At 32.9% G+C, this 20,368-nt stretch overlaps 1 protein-coding gene across 1 annotated transcript in view; it reads left to right on the top strand.

Moving 5' to 3' along the window:
• LOC121381665 overlaps positions 1–15,495 on the top strand; it is a 235,383-nt gene extending 219,888 nt beyond the window's left edge. The window contains exons 13-14 of the mRNA XM_041511009.1: positions 997–1,143; positions 10,930–15,495. Of these exons, the coding sequence (XP_041366943.1) occupies positions 997–1,143; positions 10,930–11,057 (275 nt within the window). The 3' untranslated portion in view covers positions 11,058–15,495. The remainder of the gene's footprint in view (positions 1–996; positions 1,144–10,929) is intronic.
• Positions 15,496–20,368: the final 4,873 nt, after the last annotated feature.

The following is a 20,368-nucleotide window of genomic DNA, read 5'->3' as shown; positions in this document are numbered from 1 at the left end:
AAAAGAAGAAAAAAAGTGGTTACGCCAGATATTATGTTGGCAACCTTGGTTGGAGTTATCTCCCTAGGTGTATTGGGTGAAAGTAATCGCCCTTGTTTTTCACTCTTCCTTCTCCTTTTGTATTTGTCAAGTAAAGTTGTGTTTTACTTTCTAAGTTTGTGTTTCTGATCAGTAACTATTAGGGTGGCAACTTTTCTCTTAACTGGCGATGCCCCCAACCCCATCCCCCAATATTAGTGTTTTTAATGGCTATCTCTGTCTTTAGGTAACTTATCTGATTATTACTGTTAGTAAAATTGTATTAAGTAAAGTAGGGCTAGTGAATTGTTACTTGTGGCTAGTAACTTTTTAAAATCACTGATCCCATGGCTAGTAGATTTTGTAAAACTTCTACAAGCCCTGGTCATTGTGCAACCCTAACTCTAGGGCTAATGTTGGTATTCAACAACCAATGTTAAAAGTTCCAGATTTAAAAAAAATATATTCCTCTTTCATCTCTGTATATCAAAGGGGATGGTTTGTGCTGTCCATGGAAAGTGCATAAAAAAGATTGTTCTTTTTTTTCTAAAATGTCTCATCTCCACCAATAGCTGATGAATAAACAATCAATGTGCTCCAGTGATGGTGTGGAATAAAACCAAAACTAAACTGATTTATACCTAACAGTAGTGAATGATTTTATTTTTTAATGCAAAGATCCGGTGTATTACTTCTTCAAGTATGTGGCATATTTATACACTAACAGTAAACACACTGAACTGCATGTATACATAATGTTAATGTTCAATTTGTTTAATATTTTTGGTTTAAAGACTAATTCACTAAACTCATAACTTTGTGATCCTGCAGTTCAATGCAAAAACACTTGCAAAAACGTGGCTATATTGCCTAAGAGATCTTTTTGAATTTGTCCTCAATGTATACAGCTTCATAAGCATGCTACATGCACCAAATGATACAGAATGTCAATGAATTTTTAATATATATCTTTTGAAGGTAAAGAGATTGACCCTGTATACAGCTTACTGAAGTGTGCTGCGGATCTACCGAAAGCAGGCAAGTCGGCGTGCAGCATCAGCAGCAAACACAGCTCCCATGACAGCAGTGGCAATACATCGAAAACCTCCAGCCCGTCTTCTTCAGGTACCATGTCCATCACTCTGTCAGTCTGTGATGTTTCAGTGGTTTATCATTAAATACAGCAGGTGACCTTTTATCATTCTGTGATGTTTCAGTGGTTTATCATTAAATACAGCAGGTGAACTTTTATCATTCTGTGATGTTTCAGTGGTTTATCATTAAATACAACAGGTGACCTTTTATCATTTTGTGACATTTCAGTGGTTTATTATTAATACAGCAGGTGACCTTTTATCATTCTGTGACATTTCAGTGATTTATTATTAATACAGCAGGTGACTTTTTATCATTCTGTGACATTTTAGTGGTTTATTATTAATACAGCAGGTGACCTTTTATCATTCTGTGATGTTTTAGTGGTTTATCATTAAATACAGCAGTTACCTTTTATCATTCTGTGATGTTTCAGTGGTTTATCATTAAATACAGCAGGTAACCTTTTATCATTCTGTGATGTTCAGTGTTTTATCATTAAATACAGCAGGTGACCTTTTATCATTTTGTGATGTTTCAGTGGTTTATCGTTAAATACAGCAGGTGTCTTTTTATCATTCTGTGACATTTTGGTCATTTATCATTCAATCGAGCAGGTGACCTTTTATCATTATGTGATGTTCGATGGTTTATCATTAAATGCAGCAGGTGACCTTTTATCACTCTATGTTGTTTCAGTGATTTATTATTAGATACAGGTGATTTTTTATCAGTATTCTATGTTTTTGGTGGTTTATCATTAAATACAGGTGATCGTTTATCATTCTGTGACATTTTGGTTGCTTATCATTTAATACAGCAGGTGATTTTTTGTTAGTCCATGACATTTTGGTTTATCATTAAATACAGCAGGTATCCTTTTATCATTCTGTGTTGTTTCAGTGATTTAATATTAAATACAGGTGATCATTTGTCATTCTGTGACATTTTGGTTGCTTATCATTTAATACAAGTGACATTTGTTCATTCCGTGATATTTTGGTGCTTTATCATTAAATACAGATGATCATTTTGTCATTATATGACATGCTGGTGGTTTATCATTTAATACAAGTGACATTTGTTCATTCCGTGATATTTTGGTGCTTTATCATTAAATACAGATGATCATTTTGTCATTATGTGACATGCTGGTGGTTTATCATTTAATACAAGTGACATTTGTTCATTCCGTGATATTTTGGTGCTTTATCATTAAATACAGATGATCATTTTGTCATTATGTGACATGCTGGTGGTTTATCATTAAATACAGATGATCATTTTGTCATTATGTGACATGCTGGTGGTTTATCATTAAATACAGATGATAATTTTGTCATTATGTGACGTGCTGGTGGTTTATCATTAAATACAGATGATCATTTTGTCATTATGTGACATGCTGGTGGTTTATCATTAAATACAGATGATCATTTTGTCATTATGTGACGTGCTGGTGGTTTATCATAAAATACATGTGACCTTTTATCAGTCTGTTACATATTTGTGGTTTATTATTTAATACATGTGATAGCCAAATAGCTGTAGTGTAACATGTGCGGAGGTGGTGTCATACAAATATTGCTTTTCTTTTCTTTTATACATCTTGCCTATGGCTTATAAAGCCTTCATTAAGTTAACATGCTTCCTAGATACATATTTCCATGCTCTTAATTGCTCACTTTTTGTTATCTTCTGTAGGTAAGTTCATGATCCATGATAGTTGTGGTTGAAAACATGTTAAATATTTTCTCTGGCTTTCTCCCAACATGCTGATAGTTCTAAGTAATAAACTGTTTATTTATCAATTTATGCTCATGGCTTTATTAATACTGAAGTCTTTTCAGACAGCTTTTCAGTTGTTTTAAAAATAATTACCAAAAAATAAAAACAAAAGAAAAAGTAAAACATAAAATCCCCACATCCTTTCATAGACAACTAAACATGTTTTATTCTGTGTGTACTGAGAAAATCTTTCAAGTATTATATGAGACACGGTAACAAAGATACTAGCTGACATGACGGAATGGGAGTGGCATCAATCCAGTTGTATTCTTCTACAGAAGAGATTGTTTTGATGAATATTGCTACGGAAAAGAACGATTGTATTGTTTTAGAAATAAAAATAAAATCTGTTCTCTTATCATTTTCAGCACATGCTCTTCCCAATAAAAATGCATTCTCTATGACTGTAGTTTAAAAGAAACGTTGGAGACTTGATAAAGAGAACTATGAAAGTGATGTAGTATGTCTGTTGATCACTGATAAATTCACATCAAATATTTCCCTGTAAATTAACTGTGAGTGCTGTCTCAAGTATGATCGTTGTCTCACCTTTGATGAAGGAAGGAAGGAAATGTTTTATTTAACAACACACTCAACACATTTTATTTATGGCTATATGGTGTCAGACATATGGGTTAAGGACCATACAAATAGAGAGAGAGAGGAAACCCACAGTCACCACTTCATGGGCTACTCTTTTTAATTAGCAGCAAGGGATTTTTTGTATGCACCATCCCACAGACAGGATAATATGTATCACAGCCTTTGTTCAACCAATTGTGGAGCACTGGCTGGAATGAGAAATAGCCCAATGGGGCCACCGACGGGGATCGATCCTAAACTGACCTCGCATCAAGCAAGTGCTTTACCACTGGGCTACGTCCCACCCATCCCCACCTTTGATATAGTCAAAAGGCAAAATAAAGGAATTTCTTATTGGTCAGCAGCAGCAGATGTCATGTCAACTTTTCTATTTAGCTCAACATTAAGTTTTCTTGGTTAGCTCCATTTGTCACAAACTATAAAATATAAATAATTGAAACTTGGTTTATAGATGAATGCTTATCAAATTACAATGTTAAAATTTTTTATAAATTTTTTTTAAAATTAACATCGTTTTATTTTAAAGCGTTTTTTTTTTTTTTTTTTGAGATGGGATATTGTTTGTTTATTTTGTAGGGTTTCTTGGTTACTGGTATCTAAAACTAGCTTAACCCAGAATGTTTCGTTACAAATTATTTTCTTATTCATTCCACAGACATAGTTTGACACCCAATAGCTGATATATTTTTTGTGCTGGGGTATTGTTAAACATCTATTGTATGCTACCCTACCGGCCTTGGTGGCGTCGTTGTTAGGCCATCGGTCTACAGGCTGATAGGTAATGGGTTCGGATCCCAGTCGAGGCATGGGATTTTTAATCCAGATACCGACTCCAAACCCTGAGTGAGTGCTCTGCAAGTCTCAATGGGTAGGTGTAAACCACTTGCACCAACCAGTGATCCATAACAAAGGCCATGGTTTGTACTATCCTGCCTGTGGGAAGCGTAAATAAAAGATCACTTGCTGCTAATCGGAAAAAGTAGTCCATGTTGTGGCGACAGCGGGTTTCCTCTCAAAATCTGTGTGGTCCTTAATCATATGTCTGATGCCATATAACCGTAAATAAAATGTGTTGAGTGCGTCGTTAAATAAAACATTTCTTTCTTTCTTTATTCTACTCTATTAATTCCACAGAATTCTTGTTATTGTAAGGGACACAAATGTGCAGCTTGTGAATATTGGCTTCGGTTCAATGATCACAAAAGGCTGGTAGATATGGGCTTTCTCTCACTACCAACTAACCACTAACCCAATGTCCTGGACAGACAGCCCAGATAGCTGATGTGTGTATGCCTGGGAAAGCGTGCTTGATCCTTAATTTGATATAAGCATAAAAATAAGTGTAGGCTAAATGAAATGCTTGTGATGTTTTCCCATTCTCATTCACACTTAAGTCAAGGTTTGTTTTCACCATACAGCAAGTAGTTAAAGTTGTGAGTCAGGGGTTATTACTGTTAAGAAAATAGTACAGAAAACCAAGACATACTGGTAATTACAGGTTGTAGGTTTTATATCTGTTGTGAGTGTGTGGGTGGGGTTTTTAGTTAGTGTGCTTTTTGTTGTTGTTTTGATGCCTGTGAGTCATTGCTGTTCTTAGGAATGATAAACGTGGACGTTTGATTAGTATTGTTATCCACATGGTTCAACATAACCAAGTTAATAATAATCATACGAAGCACACAATGTTGCTTTTCCAGACCTAGCTCAGACTGTGCATTTGAAATATGACGTCATTTTGTCATCTCCTTCAAATTGTGGCTGAAACATTTTGAGTTGGGTCTTGTTATTCATAAAGAAAACAACAATATAATAATATGGATAATAAAGACATTATTACACTTGTGTGTGAGTCGTACTGATTTTACGAAACTTGTGTCAGGATTCATGTATTACCCTCGCTCTCACTCGGGCAATACAAAAATCTTGACACTCGTTTCATAAAATCAGTACGACACACAAGCTCATATAATAATCTCTATTTATCACACCAGCGAAGGTGTTCTAGTTAAGCTATCAGACTTGAAGGAATACCAAATTAAAGCTTTTGGACTGTTACAGACTTTCATCAGTATATATTTAACATGGTCTGGAAGGTATTGGGTTCACATCCCAGTATTCAATGGTCACAATACTGACTTGTCTTTCATTAACTACTGACAACTAACCATTAACAGGGACAGGACGTAGCCCAGTAGTAAATTACTCGACTGATGCATGGTCGATCTGGGATTGATCCCTGTTGGTAAGCCCATTGAGCTATTTCTCATTCTAGCCTGTGTACCCCAACTGGTATATCAAATATCATGGTATGTGCTATCCTGCCTGTGGGATAATGCATATAAAAGATCCCTTGCTACTGATGGAAAAATATAGCAGGTTTCCTCTCTGAGACTATATGTCAAAATTAAAAAATGTTTGACATCCAATAGCCAGATCATGAGATGTCATCAATTACCTATGACCTACAGTCTTCATTGCCATTTTTTTCCAATGTTTTCCCATGCAGTTTGAAAATAAAATGCAGAAGGTTATATCAGAACTATATATACTCACAGAAAAAGGTTCCTGTGTGTGTATTCTACAAGGTATATACTCACAGAAAAAGGTTCCTGTGTGTGTATTCTACAAGGTATATACTCACAGAAAAAGGTTCCTGTGTGTGTATTCTACAAGGTATATACTCACAGAAAAAGGTTCCTGTGTGTGTATTCTACAAGGTATATGTTTAAATTATTTATTGGTCATTTATAAACATTAAGAGACAATTAACAAAATAATTGTATGTTATATTTCAACTATTTACAAAATTTGAAGTTGGTTTGAGACCATTTTAAAATGGTACACGAACTTTGTTCTGTATTTGTAACATTTGCTATGTGCATGTAATCTCATATCAGTACATCGGAAGTTGGCAGTCATAACCCAATAACTTTCATAAATCCTTGTTACAAGATTACAGCATTCCATTTGTCTATCCATAGCAACATGAGTTTGTTAATTTTTGCATGAAAGTAAAAATTATGTCCTCAGAGAACATCACATTTGATGATATTATTGTATATTTGAACTTTGTATTATTGAGCATTACCGGGCTCGGTGATGTAGTGGTTAAGCCATTGGACTTGGGGATGATAGGTACTGGGTTCGCAACCCAATACTGGCTCCCACACAGAACAGGTTTAACAACTTAATGTGTAAGATGTGAGTTCACTACACCAACTTCTCTTTAATTAACCACTAACCATTAACCATCTGTCCTGGACACGACCCAGATAACTGAGTTGTATGCCCAGAACAGCATGCTTGAACATTAATTGGACATGAGCATGAAAATAAATATAAATGAATGAACATTGAGAATTCAAGAACACAAAAAACCCACCCAAGAATTCAAAACAAATATGATTTTTTCCCCCTGTTATTATTAATGTGTATGTTTCAAATTTAACTAAATGTTCATCAGGGTATGCACAAAAAACTCAAGACATTGTAAACTTTTGTATAACAGCTTAGCCAATTGACATAATTTATACTCTTTGGGATTTATTTTGTTCTAAAACAAAACAACAGACAATCCTGAATTGTTACATCCTGCTAGATATTATTGTTTTCACTCAGAGAATATTCAATTTTACAAAGATTATAAAGGAAGTACATTTCTCACAAACATATTGTATTTGTGGAGTTATATGCATTTAGTCTTATTCAACTTACCGTACTAGCACAACAACAATGCTATACGACCCTGAGTTATAACCTCCACTGCAGAATTATCTCCCCTTGCCGGATGTATCACCTACACCCGCGCATGGGTAGACTGTATATCTTCGTTTTTGATTCTGCAGTCCTCCATTGCAGTCATGTTCGAGTTCTGTAGTAAAAATTTTGTCAAATTGTTAAATTGTTTATTAATTTGTAATTTTGTTTTACTCTGTCTTACGAGGTCTTTTGGGTGATTTACACAGGGGGTTAATGTCTGACACGGCTTCCTCGGGCTCCAACCGGTTGGTTGTGTGTGCCGAGGGGGGTTGTCTTAAACGACTGCCCCAGTTTGATCAGCATTTGTTATGTCGGGCATGTCGTTCTTGTTGTTTTGAATGCCAGTGTCATATCTGTGTAACAAGTAAAGTTATTTTTTTCTAATTTTCACAGATACAACAGCTTTATTATAATTTTGGCAAGAAAACTCATAACAGTACTTAGAATAAATTAAAATAAAATTGGCACATGATTGTGTTTCACCGATTTTATTTCACACTGTAAAAAAAGTAGTTTAATTGGACATGGGCTAGAGTTGTGGTTTGTTTCCCTCAGGAAATGAAAGGAACAGCCATTCCATCAGTTTGACATGACGTTTTTTCATGAATCCTTCATAACAACTGGTCCCAGGTTCAATCTGATTGGCATGTTTCAAGCTTTCTAATTTAGTGGTGTAATAAATAGACTGAGTTTCAGAACAACTCTGAATATCTTTGGATCCAGAATTTGGCAGAAGTAAAGAACTTGCATTAGTTGTATGTTTTTATTTTTGGTGGCATGTACTGTCCTGTGTGGTGCTTTCCTGTTTGTTGGAAAGTGCATATAACAGATCACATGCTGCTAACTGAAACATGTAGTGTGGAATTATTCCAATAGCCGATGATTAGTTAAAACCCATGACTATGTGTCAGAATTATCAAATGTTTGATATCCAATAGCCGATGATTAGTTAAAACCCATGACTATGTGTCAGAATTATCAAATGTTTGACATCCAATAGCCGATGATTAGTTAATCAGTGTACTCTAGTGGTTTTGTTAAACAAAACAAACCTTAACTTTAACTTTCTTTTATATACATTACCAGTGTTCTAGGCTCATTGAATTATTTCTCATTCCAACTAGTGCACCATGACTGATATATCAATGACTGTGGTATGTACTATCCTGTCTGTGGGATGGTGCATATAAAAGATCCCTTGCTACTAATGGAAAAATGTAGCGGGTTTCCTCTTTAAGACTTTTTTTCAAAATTACCAAATGTTTGACATCCAATAGCTGTGGTATCATAAAACAAAAAACCCTTTAACAGTGTTGTATGAGTGGTACATAAAGATGGCGCAGCATCTAGTTAATTTGGTAGGATGTACACCAGAGGTGCTTGGCTTTTAGGATTGAATCTCCTCTGATTGGATTTTTTCCCCCCATCTTAGCCAGTATCCCATGACTGGTATACCAAAGACCATGATACGTGCTGTCCTGTGTGGGACAATATATATAAATGGAAAATGTAGTGGATTTCCTCAAAGACTCAATGACTGCATGTCAGAATTATCTAATGTTTGATATTCAATAGCTGATCATTAATTAATCCATGTTTAACATCAAAGTCAAAGATGTGGAATGCACTAACATCATCACAAAATCATCATCATCATCATCATCATTATTATCATTGTGATCATCAAGTAAGCTGTGAAGTGGGACATAACATGAGTCAGGTGATAGGATCAAACTCATTCAGCAAGCCCATAGTATTGTTTTCCATTGTTGTATATAATTACATTGTAGTTTGTTTCATGCATTCAGGTGCTTTGTTTCACAATTTGTAATTGTTGTATTTATATATAATTGGTATGTTTCACACATTCGAGTACTTTGTTTCACATATTTGTTGTGTAAAATACCAATAATTTGTTTCATTTAATTTCCTATTAAAGAGACTGTCCTTGTCAAAGAGGTTGCCATCGTAACATGTTTGCATCTAATAAAACTTTTTAATCACTAAAATTATATATTAAATACATTTTCTTACTTATAATATCAGTGGTTGTATATGCAATATGTTTCTGGTCATCGTAATGTTAATAGTGGCCTAAATTGGATATGCACAATATATATATATAAAATGTATTTGATATATAGCCCTCTACATTGCGACCGATTTGGTTGCAAACGCGACCATTTTTTTCATTTGGCGACTAAAACATTTCATACTGTCTATATAAAAATACAAGTAGGTGCCATCTGGCTCCTAGCTGGAAAAGTTAACGTAGAGGACCGATATATGATTTTAATCTTTATAAAGGCTCTGGCAGGTTTTATGATAATGACAGCCAACTCAGAAAACTTGCTATAAGGAAATAAATGTCATCTAAAGTTTTGTTCACTTTTAGTTGTGTAAATTAATTGTTGTTATATGTTTTGTAAATGAATAATTGCTTCTTTTGGGGTTTTTTGTTATTTGTTTTGAAAATGAATAACTACATCTTTTTTTGTTTGTTTTTTATTGTTTGTTTTGTAAATGAATAACTGCTTCTTTTTGTTTTTTTATTGTTTGTTTTGTAAATGAATAACTGCTCACATTTCAGACCAAGCTCATGTCTGCCATTGTGGTACCACCGTCTGTTCTTGTCCTTGTCACATGAGGCTGGCTGGCAAGATGCCAAAGTGAAAACATACAATTGTATGACAAGCACATGCTAATGACTCATGTACAGTATGAAATTGGTAGATCACCCTTGTGCTGGGTGTTGCGACCTTCAATGATTTGGTCATTAACCAATGGTGCAGCCCGCCCCACCCTGCACCCGATTAACTGTGTAACCAATGAGCTAAGTGCATGTCACCAGATCCATTAAAAAAAAGTCTATTAATTCTTTTCTGTCCTTTTTCTTCTTTCTTTCCAGCTCCCCTATGTGTCTACCTTGCCACAAATGAAATTTAACTCTGGGAACTCCTCATTAACAACTTTTGAAAATAGATGGTTTATGCTTGAATTTGAATCAAAATTATTTTTTTCTCCAAAATTGGTGAAATGATTTTGCATTTTTATTTTATTCTTGTATGTTTAAATGGATAACAACTTACTGAAGTTTTTTAATATTACTTTGTATCTCAAAGTGTACAAAAGATTGGGGTTTTTTTTTTAGCACATCAGTGGTTCTTTAATGTAAAATTTCTAAAATTTTACTTTCCTGTCTTGATTTATCTTAAATTTTAATTTAATTATTTTTGCAAAGATGTAATATTGTGTATAATTCTGACAGTAAATGGCAATAACTATTACTATAAAAATCAGTTATATTTGGCATCAAATAATCTTTAGTTTTTGTCTTATTTTGGACTATGCATGTAATGAGACTGACATCCCCATTCAATAAAAAAAAAAGCTTTACTGAATGAGTTCCTTCTAATTGATTTCTTTTTTCAGCTTTTCTGTACTTTTAACTTTGCAGTGGTTTATTCAGTTTTCCATGGCCACATTACAGTTCTGGTTCTTTGATTACTAAAGACATTGTAAATGTAGAATCTGGAACAAACAAACAAAAACCCACCTGTTGCTATGACTATCAAGAAGCCTAGTTGGTCATACCATTTGTGAAGTTTAACTAAGAAGGACCATTGGCTATATTTCCTCAACTGTAGACTTTTATTTTGTTTTTAGGTGAGAATCAAGGTGATGTGTTGAAACCCGAGATAGTGACACAAGGTTTGGGATCAGATTTCAAGCAATTCTACAAACTAACGAGTCCGGCTAAGAAAAGCTCATCAATGCTAGACAGTTTGTTTTGACTTGACCAAGTCTCCCGACTGGTTTTTCACTCAAATAATCATGTGATGCAGTTAGCCATCAACTGATCTCGCACATCATAGTTGGTCAATACTGTACATACTGAAGATGATGTAGATGGGTGTCTGGTCCTGTCAATTTGATTGGCTGTCGAAGGAAATGCAACACACTGGCATTTTTTTGAAAAGGCAGCCATCTTTGATGAGTTGGCAGACACAGAGTGTCATTGTTTTTGTGTTGGCGTTAAGCCATACGTGGATTTGAAGATCTGAGTATTGTTTGGTTATTTTACTACCATGGTTACTAGGAGATTAAGGCACACCTTTCTCCAGCATGCTAGTGTTTGTCATACAGGTTTACCCTGTTACTAGGATGTTTTTGTTGACGTTGCCATGGTTTTTCAGCATTTTGTTTCCCTTTCAATAACAGATAACTTGTATTTATTTGTGTTGTATCTAAATATATTTTGTTTCTTCCCTTAAGGGGATTGTGTGCATAATACTGGACATTCTAACTGTTCTTCCATATAACCATTTCATTTTGAGAGTTACCCCACCATATACTCCACCATGTTAGTGTTAACATAAGCAGTCTGTGATATGTTGCTAACCATCTTGTCAGGGTCAAAGGTCAAGGCCATTTTAAAGAAATTACTGTGCTCACTTAAAGTTGTGTTGTTTTGTTTTTTATATGTTGTAATGTTGAATGTATTTTATTGGGACAATTGTGATTTGTTGTTTTGTATGTTTTCAGTTTTATCATTTTAGTTTTAATGGATACATTTTTTAATACTTTTGAAGTAATCAAAGTTTGTATGAAACTTGTTAATTATTTCTTAGAGATATTTATTATTAAAACATGATAATCATTTCTTTCTAGACCTATTTATCATTTCAGAAAGTTTAACTAAATTAATTTTTGAATAAAATAGAAATATTAATGACCATTAAAACTCTGCAGTAATTGCAAACAAATTACCTAATAGCTTTTAATTTTTTCATATTTAAGAATATGTTTACTCAGTATGAGGTATATGGTAACACAACAGTGGACATCTCCATATGTTGCTTTTATTTTGACTGGTATTGAAAATAAACTAAACACACTTGTATGTGTTTAAATATTTCTGACAACTATATTTAGAATTACTATAAAGATTTAAAGGTTTAGTCTTAACTTTGTCCATTTTCGTAGAAAAAGAACAAAATGTGTATACCTTAGTAGATTTGAATCTGTTAATGTATTTGAAAATGTTTCGATCTTTTGGTGGTACAGGTCAACTTTAAACACTTTTGCTTTGCTATAATTATGTCCACTAATTGGTCAATCATCTTTTTAATTTTAATATATTGAAGAAAAAAACTCCGGAAAAAAACACAAAGAAAAAAAAGAATAAAATATACTGTAACTGGAAAATAAAAGCAAGTTGTTACAATATGTATAAGTTACTTGGGTTGCAACAAGCATTATAGTTTGAAGGTTGGTCTCATGAATTGTTTTGTGAAATACTGGAATGTGCTGACCTGTATTATGTCATGTATTTTGAATTTGTAAACATGTTGTAGTATTGTTTTGTAAATATGTTGTAGTAGTAGTTTCAACAAATGTAGTAGTAGTACTTTCCACCATTTTTATGGGAACTAGAAAATTCAGACAAGTCAAATATAATGTTTTAATATAGTTGTTTTTATGTCTGATGACAGTATTTTAAAATGATAAATTGTAATGTTTGTTCTTGGAGGTTGGAAATTTGAAGGTAAATTGGTATTTTAATAATATAATATGCATTTTCAAATTTAATAAACAATTTTTTTTTTTATAATAAAGTTCAAAAGTAATTATAAATATTTCTTTTCTTTTTTTTAGAAATCATTATTGCTGACTTGTTTGGATTCCTTTCTCTTATTACAGTTGTTCAAGGTGCATGCTCAGGTTGTGAAGAGTTATTGTACAGTGTTCTATGTAAAACTGTATTTTAGCTGTATAATATTTTTCACTGAGATTGGTTTTTTTTATATACCATTATTTTGGTATATTGTTTGTTTATTCTAGATGTTCTTTTCATCTTCAATAATAAGTAATATTTTGAATGGTAACCAAGACATTAGAATATCACATTTATGTATCTGCTATCTTGCACAGTAAAAAAAAATATTTTAAAATTACCATCCAGTTATGATTTCTTCTTTGATAAATTAAAATTTTGATATGTACATTTTAATTGTTTTATCACTATTTCTAATTATTTGTGAAAAATAAAGGAAAAACATATGAATAAACACTTCTAGTGGTTACCGATAATTAAAATAAACCATGACTAATATAAGAGTTGAAGTTTATTTTGATGAAATAATACATTCAGGTACAAAAAGTGCATAAGGATCTTTTCAGTTGAAAATGAAGAAGTCCATTTAAGGGTGATCACTATAATTGTGTGTCTTGTCAATGTTTGATGGTGTAATATTTACATCCATACAAAAATGGTTTATAGCTTCTTTTTTTGAAATAGCAGACAATTTATATGAGCAGCACAATTTTGAATGGTAAATTACTTCAATGCAATTTATATTAGCTGTATTGCTTTGTTTTCTTTGCGAATGTAACTGTATCTTTAGTTTGTAAATAGTTTTTTGTATGCTGAAGTACTAAAATAACTTAAGTCATAAAGCAGTATTTTGATCTGGAATTTAGAATTCAAAATTTACTTTTATTTTCTATGGTAACTATTTTGACATACATCCTAGAATATTTTTCCTTTTTCTCTTTTATCAGCTTTCAGTAATTTACATAATTTTGTCCTCTTTTTTTTTATAAGTCTTGCTTAGTTATTTAATTTTTTTTTATTCTGTTTAGAATTAGAAATGAAAGGTTTTTATTTTGTAATGTAATAGAATGGCCATCGTATCTGCCTTAATAAATAATTTATAATTTATTTATTTGTATATTTTGTTGAATTTGGTGTTTTCCATATTTTTCTGAGGAAAAGGATAATTTGGTTAACAAAACACTACACATGTATATACTATGGTATATGGATTGTTACGTTTGTTTATTGTGTGTGTCCTATAAGTTAAAACTTAATGGATATTTAACCAGTTTATATTTGATAAGAAATCATATTTTCTTTTTGTTTTTAAATACTGGTCTACATTATTTTTAATCTTAAAGACATATTTGCATGCTGTGAATTTTTACTTATGAAACACTGCTCAAAATATGTGTCTTTATTTATTGTGTTTGCATTAAAATGTCTTATTCTTAAAAAATTATGCTGTTAGTTTATGCTTTTTGTAACAATAAATTTAAAATAGTTTTTTTATACCAGATTTGTAACACTTTTTTTTTGTTGTGTCAGGGATTTTTTTGTTTGTTTTTGTTTTAGAAGTAGTATTATAGTAAATCAGGAAACTTGTTGTTTCTTGTTGGTCAGTTTATTTTTCAAATATTTTGTTCAATACAGTTTATTGTCAGTTTATTTTTTAAATATTTTGTTCAATGCAGTTTATTGTCAGTTTATTTTTCAAATATTTTGTTCAATACACATATTAGATGTCCAGACTAGGCTTAAGATTTATTAAGCGGTATAATTTTCACAATTCTGACTAACAGATTTGAAAATTTCAAATATTTTATCCAATATTAGATGTTCACACTAGACTTTGCAGATTTTCACAATTCAGACAATAACAGATTTGAACACATTTGTAATATAACTTCGCAAATAATACAATTGTACAAATGTAACTAAATTTTTTAATTAAAACTATTTGGCGTTCAACATATGGCTGTTGCACTACTTTGTCTAGATAACAGATAGGTCTTTAAAAAACCCACTTGCAATATTTTATATGCACTTCTTACAGGGGTGCAGGACGTAGCTCAGTGGTAAAGTGCTCGCTTGATGCATGGCAGTCTGCATCGGTCCCCATTAGGGGATCCATTAGGATATTTCTCGTTCCAGCCAGTGCACCATGACTGGCATATCAAAGGCCATGGTATGTGCTATCCTGTCTGTGGGATGGTGCACATAAAAGACCACTGCATAAGCCCTATGTGTATACAATTCTATAATACAATTTCACAATATACTTTCACAAGTATTTACAATCCGCAATAAAATTTAGCAATAAGAAACTATTATTCAAATTTATAAAAATCTTAATCTAATTAAACTGTTAGTGGAGAGGTGGGTGGGGGACTATATGATTAGAACTAGATTCAAATTATTTATATTCATTTACAGTGTTTAAACTTCTGAAAAACACTAATAAAATTAAAATAATGGCAAATACTTATTTGTGTTCTTTTGAAAGGTTTTTAATTTGTTTATGAAATGTGATGGAATTGTTATGCACTTTTTGTACATTTGAAAATGTTTGTTCTGTTTTAAGTATTGTTGTTTTCACCTTATTCATCCTTCCAATAAATAATTTATTGTCAGTTCTGTCTTGTACTGTTGTCTGTTGTTATTGCACTTCCACACACACTGCACATCCAGTATTATTATTTTAACCAAGTATAATGCAACATGCTTGACTGAGAGACTGTATTCAGTATATGCATTTACATAATAAAGACTTACGTATGCACTCCTTGACTGCAAGAATTTCTGTAACCAAATCCTTAACTGGAAGATTTCTGTAACTAAGTACACATATTTATATTTGTAAAAATGCCTAATTGGAAAGATTTCTGTAATCTAGTACAAATAATTATAACAATCACTGACTTGAATTTTTGTAACCCAGTATTTATAATGCAATGCTTGACTGAAAAACTGTAACCCAGTTATAACTGTATATAACTATTTACACAATAAATAATTCTGTAACCCAGTATCTATAACACTAGTAGTCTGGAAGAATCTATATTGCCCAGCCAGTATCTATACCACAATGCTTGACTGCAAGATTTTCTGGAACACTGCTTGTAACAAAATGCTTGATTCAAAGAATCATTCTACATATTTTTGTAATATTTGATAAATTCTTTCTTCTATTGTTTACAAAATGGTTGACAAGAAGAATATTTGTATTCCAGTATGCTTGACTGTAAGACTGCCAGTTATGGTGGTGGATGTTTCTTTTGCATTATATCTCTGTCAGTATTTATACAGTGGTTAACTGGAAGAACATCTCTGTTCCAGTATATGCACACTGGTTGACTGGAAGAATATCTATATGACAATATTTACATTGTATCTCTGTTCCAGTATTTGCACAATGGTTGATTGGAAGATTTCTTTATTCCAGTATTTACAAAATGGTTAACTGGAAGCATTTTCTATTCTAGTATTTACACAACTGTTGAATGCAAGACCAACCAACATAATAAAGAATTGCTGTACCTAGTACATTACTTACATGATGGAAAACTTTTATAACCCAGTATTTTTAACCACAGTGTTTGACTAGAATAATCCCTCTGTTACAGTATTTACTTATTACTTGATAGGAAGACATTATAACCCAGTATTTACACAATATATGACAAAGTATATATGTATACCAGTATTCACACAATACTTGACTGGAAGAATATTTCTATTCTAGTATTTACACAACTGTTGAATGCAAGACCAACCAACATAATAAAGAATTGCTGTACCTATTACATTACTTACATGATGGAAAACTTTTATAACCCAGTATTTTTAACCACAGTGTTTGACTAGAATAATCCCTCTGTTACAGTATTTACTTATTACTTGATAGGAAGACGTTATAACCCAGTATTTACACAATATATGACAAAGTCTATATGTATACCAGTATTCACACAATACTTGACTGGAAAAATATTTCTATTCTAGTATTTACACAACTGTTGAATGCAAGACAAACCAACATAATAAAGAATTGCTGTACCTATTACATTACTTACATGATGGAAAACTTTTATAACCCAGTATTTTTAACCCCAGTGTTTGACTAGAATAATCCCTCTGTTACAGTATTTACTTATTACTTGATAGGAAGACATTATAACCCAGTATTTACACAATATATGACAAAGTCTATATGTATACCAGTATTCACACAATACTTGACTGGAAGAATATTTCTATTCTAGTAATTACACAATGCTTGACTAGAAGAATCTCTGTAATCTTGTATTGGCACAATATGTGACTGGAAGATGTTTTCTTTGTAAAGATTCTCTATAACCCAGATATACATACTGAAATTTGTTTTGTTTAACAACATTTCTAGAGCACATTGGTTACTGGATGTCAAACATTTGATAATTCTAACACATGGGCTTTAGAAAAAATCTACTACATTTTACTATTAGCAGCAAGAATCTTTTCTATAGACAGGGCGGGACGTAACCCAGTGGTAAAGCATTTGCTTGATGCACGGTCGGTCTGGGATCGATCCCCGGCTATTTCTTGCTCCAGCCAGTGCACCACGACTGGTATGTGTTATTCTGTCTGTGGATTGGTGCATATAAAAGATCCCTTGTTGCTAATCGAAAAGAGTAGCCCATGAGTTGGCAACAGCGGATTTCCTCTCTCAATATCTGTGTGGTCCTTAACCATATGTCCGACACCATATAACTGTTAATAAAATGAGTAAATAAAACATTTCCTTCCTTTCTTCTTTTCTATAGACAGGACATTACATACTACAGTCTTTGACATGATATATTAGTCATGGTCATAGGTTGGATTGGAAGAAAACAATGGATCTGCCAAGGGTGCTTGATCCTACAGCCTAGGTACTGAAGACACACTATCCACTGGGCTCAATTCCTCCCCAGATACAGTGAAACCACTCAAAACCAGACCCTGTGTTAACCAGAATTTCCTCAAAACCGGATGGTTTTTTGTTGCCCCTTTTTTTAAATATCTGTACAGAAGAGAACCTCTCTAAACCAAATACATCTTAAACTGGACTTTTTACTTGGTCCCTAGTGTTTCCGGTTTAGAGGAGTTTCACTCATGCAAGCACATATTAGACTGAACAAATATCTTTATTCTATTAGTAACATAATACAATGAAACCTCTCAAAACCGGACCCTTAGTAAACCAGAATTCCCTCAAAACTGGATGTTTTTCATGGTCTCATTTTAATAATCAATAACCTGTCTAAACTGGATATCTCTTTAAACTGGACATTTTACTTGGTCCCGAGAGTGTCCATTTTAGAGTGGTTTCACTGTACTTGACTAGAAGACTGCTGTATTCTGGTATTTACACAAGTTTGACTGGTAGTATCTGTTTCAGTATTAATGTAACAACCTTGTCAAACATTCTTTGGACTCTGTATAGTACATAGAAATATAGTACATAGAAATTTAAATTGTTAATGAGTTTGTCATTTTGATTTACCTAAATGTCAATGTTTTACTGGAAGAATGTTTTGACATTAACTACATGTAAGGAAGGTTATAGGTAAATAAGAAAAATACATCTGTTAGTATGAAACATTGTAAAAACTTGGTACAGTTTTAGTAAGAGCATTTTAAAGATTTATGCTGAGACTTATTGTCAAAAGTTATAGCTATTTAGTTAAGGGGAGATAACCAATGGATTTTTACAAATCTGTACAGAATAATATGTAGATAATTAGCTGTACTAGACAGGTAATTATTAGTATGTATTAGTGTGATAGTCTGATTTAAAAAACAATCTTGTCCTTGTATACTTATCAAAATACTTGTCAACGAAAAGGTAAGTGATCACTCCAATAATTATTATCACCACAGAGAGTTAAGAGTTGTCTCCCTTATATACATAAAGCCCCATATATCTGATGCTGAATGAATGGATGGATGGATGGATGGATAGATAGATCGATGAATGAATGAATGAATGAATGAATGAATGAATGAATGAATGAATGAATGAATGAAAGAACTAATGAATGAATGAACAAATGGACCAATCAACCAGTCAGCAAGAGCAATATTATTATTCTTTCAACCGGGTTAGCTTAAGGTAGAGATGTCAAACTAATTCTGTTTTTTTGTTTTGTTAGGTGTGTGTGGGGTTGGGTTGGGTTTTTTTTGTGGGGGTTTTATGTGTGTTTTAGCAGTGTTTGGTTGGGTTTTTTTTAAATGGCAATACTAAACAATAATTTTGGAAATGTTTTGTATATTTGGTGTGGGCCTATATTATTCTTAAGTAAACTGTCATGGATAACAGTTGAGATGTTTCACACACTGGTGCTAGTGCGAGTATGTGGCAGGTGTTGTATCACACTTCATAAATCCACCTAATGGTATAGTTTCACCCCATTTTGTTTAGTACGTAACTCACTTACAATGATTAAACAGTGATCTGATACAACTGAATATATGTGTATCAGATAGCACATGATAATTGGTAGTGATCTGATACAATTGGAAATAGGTGTATCTGATAGCACATGATATAGGTGTATCAGATAGCACATGACAATGGGTAGTGATCTGATACAACTGGATGTATGTGTATCAGATAGCACATGATAATGGGTAGTGATCTGATACAACTGGATGTAGGTGTATCAGATAGCACATGATAATGGGTAGTGATCTGATACAACTGGATGTAGGTGTATCAGATAGCACATGATAATGGGTAGTGATCTGATATAACTGGATGTAGGCGTATCTGATAGCACATGATAATGGGTAGTGATCTGATACAACTTGATATAGGCGTATCTGATAGCACATGATAATGGGTAGTGATCTGATACAACTTGATATAGGCGTATCAGATAGCACATGATAATGGGTATTGATCTGATACAACTTGATATAGGCGTATCAGATAGCACATGATAATGGGTAGTGATCTGATACAACTTGATATAGGCGTATCTGATAGCACATGATAATGGGTAGTGATCTGATACAACTTGATATAGGTGTATCAGATAGCACATGATAATGGGTAGTGATCTGATACGATATAGGTGTATCAGATAGCACATGATAATGGGTAGTGATCTGATACAATTGGATGTAGGCGTATCAGATAGCACATGATAATGGGTAGTGATCTGATACAACTTGATGTAGGTGTATCAGATAGCACATGATAATGGGTAGTGATCTGATACAACTTGATATAGGTGTATCAGATAGCACATGACAAAGGGTAGTGATCTGATACAACTGGATGTAGGCGTATCAGATAGCACATGATAATGGGTAGTGATCTGATACAACTTGATATAGGTGTATTAGATAGCACATGATAATGGGTAGTGATCTGATACAACTTGATATAGGTGTATCAGATAGCACATGACAAAGGGTAGTGATCTGATACAATTGGATAGAGCACATGATAAGGGTAGCAGTGTTCACTTAGTAGAT

Source organism: Gigantopelta aegis, chromosome 9, assembly GCF_016097555.1.
Source record: "Gigantopelta aegis isolate Gae_Host chromosome 9, Gae_host_genome, whole genome shotgun sequence".
Taxonomy (NCBI): domain Eukaryota; kingdom Metazoa; phylum Mollusca; class Gastropoda; order Neomphalida; family Peltospiridae; genus Gigantopelta; species Gigantopelta aegis.
This window is presented reverse-complemented; position numbering and strand designations above follow the sequence as displayed.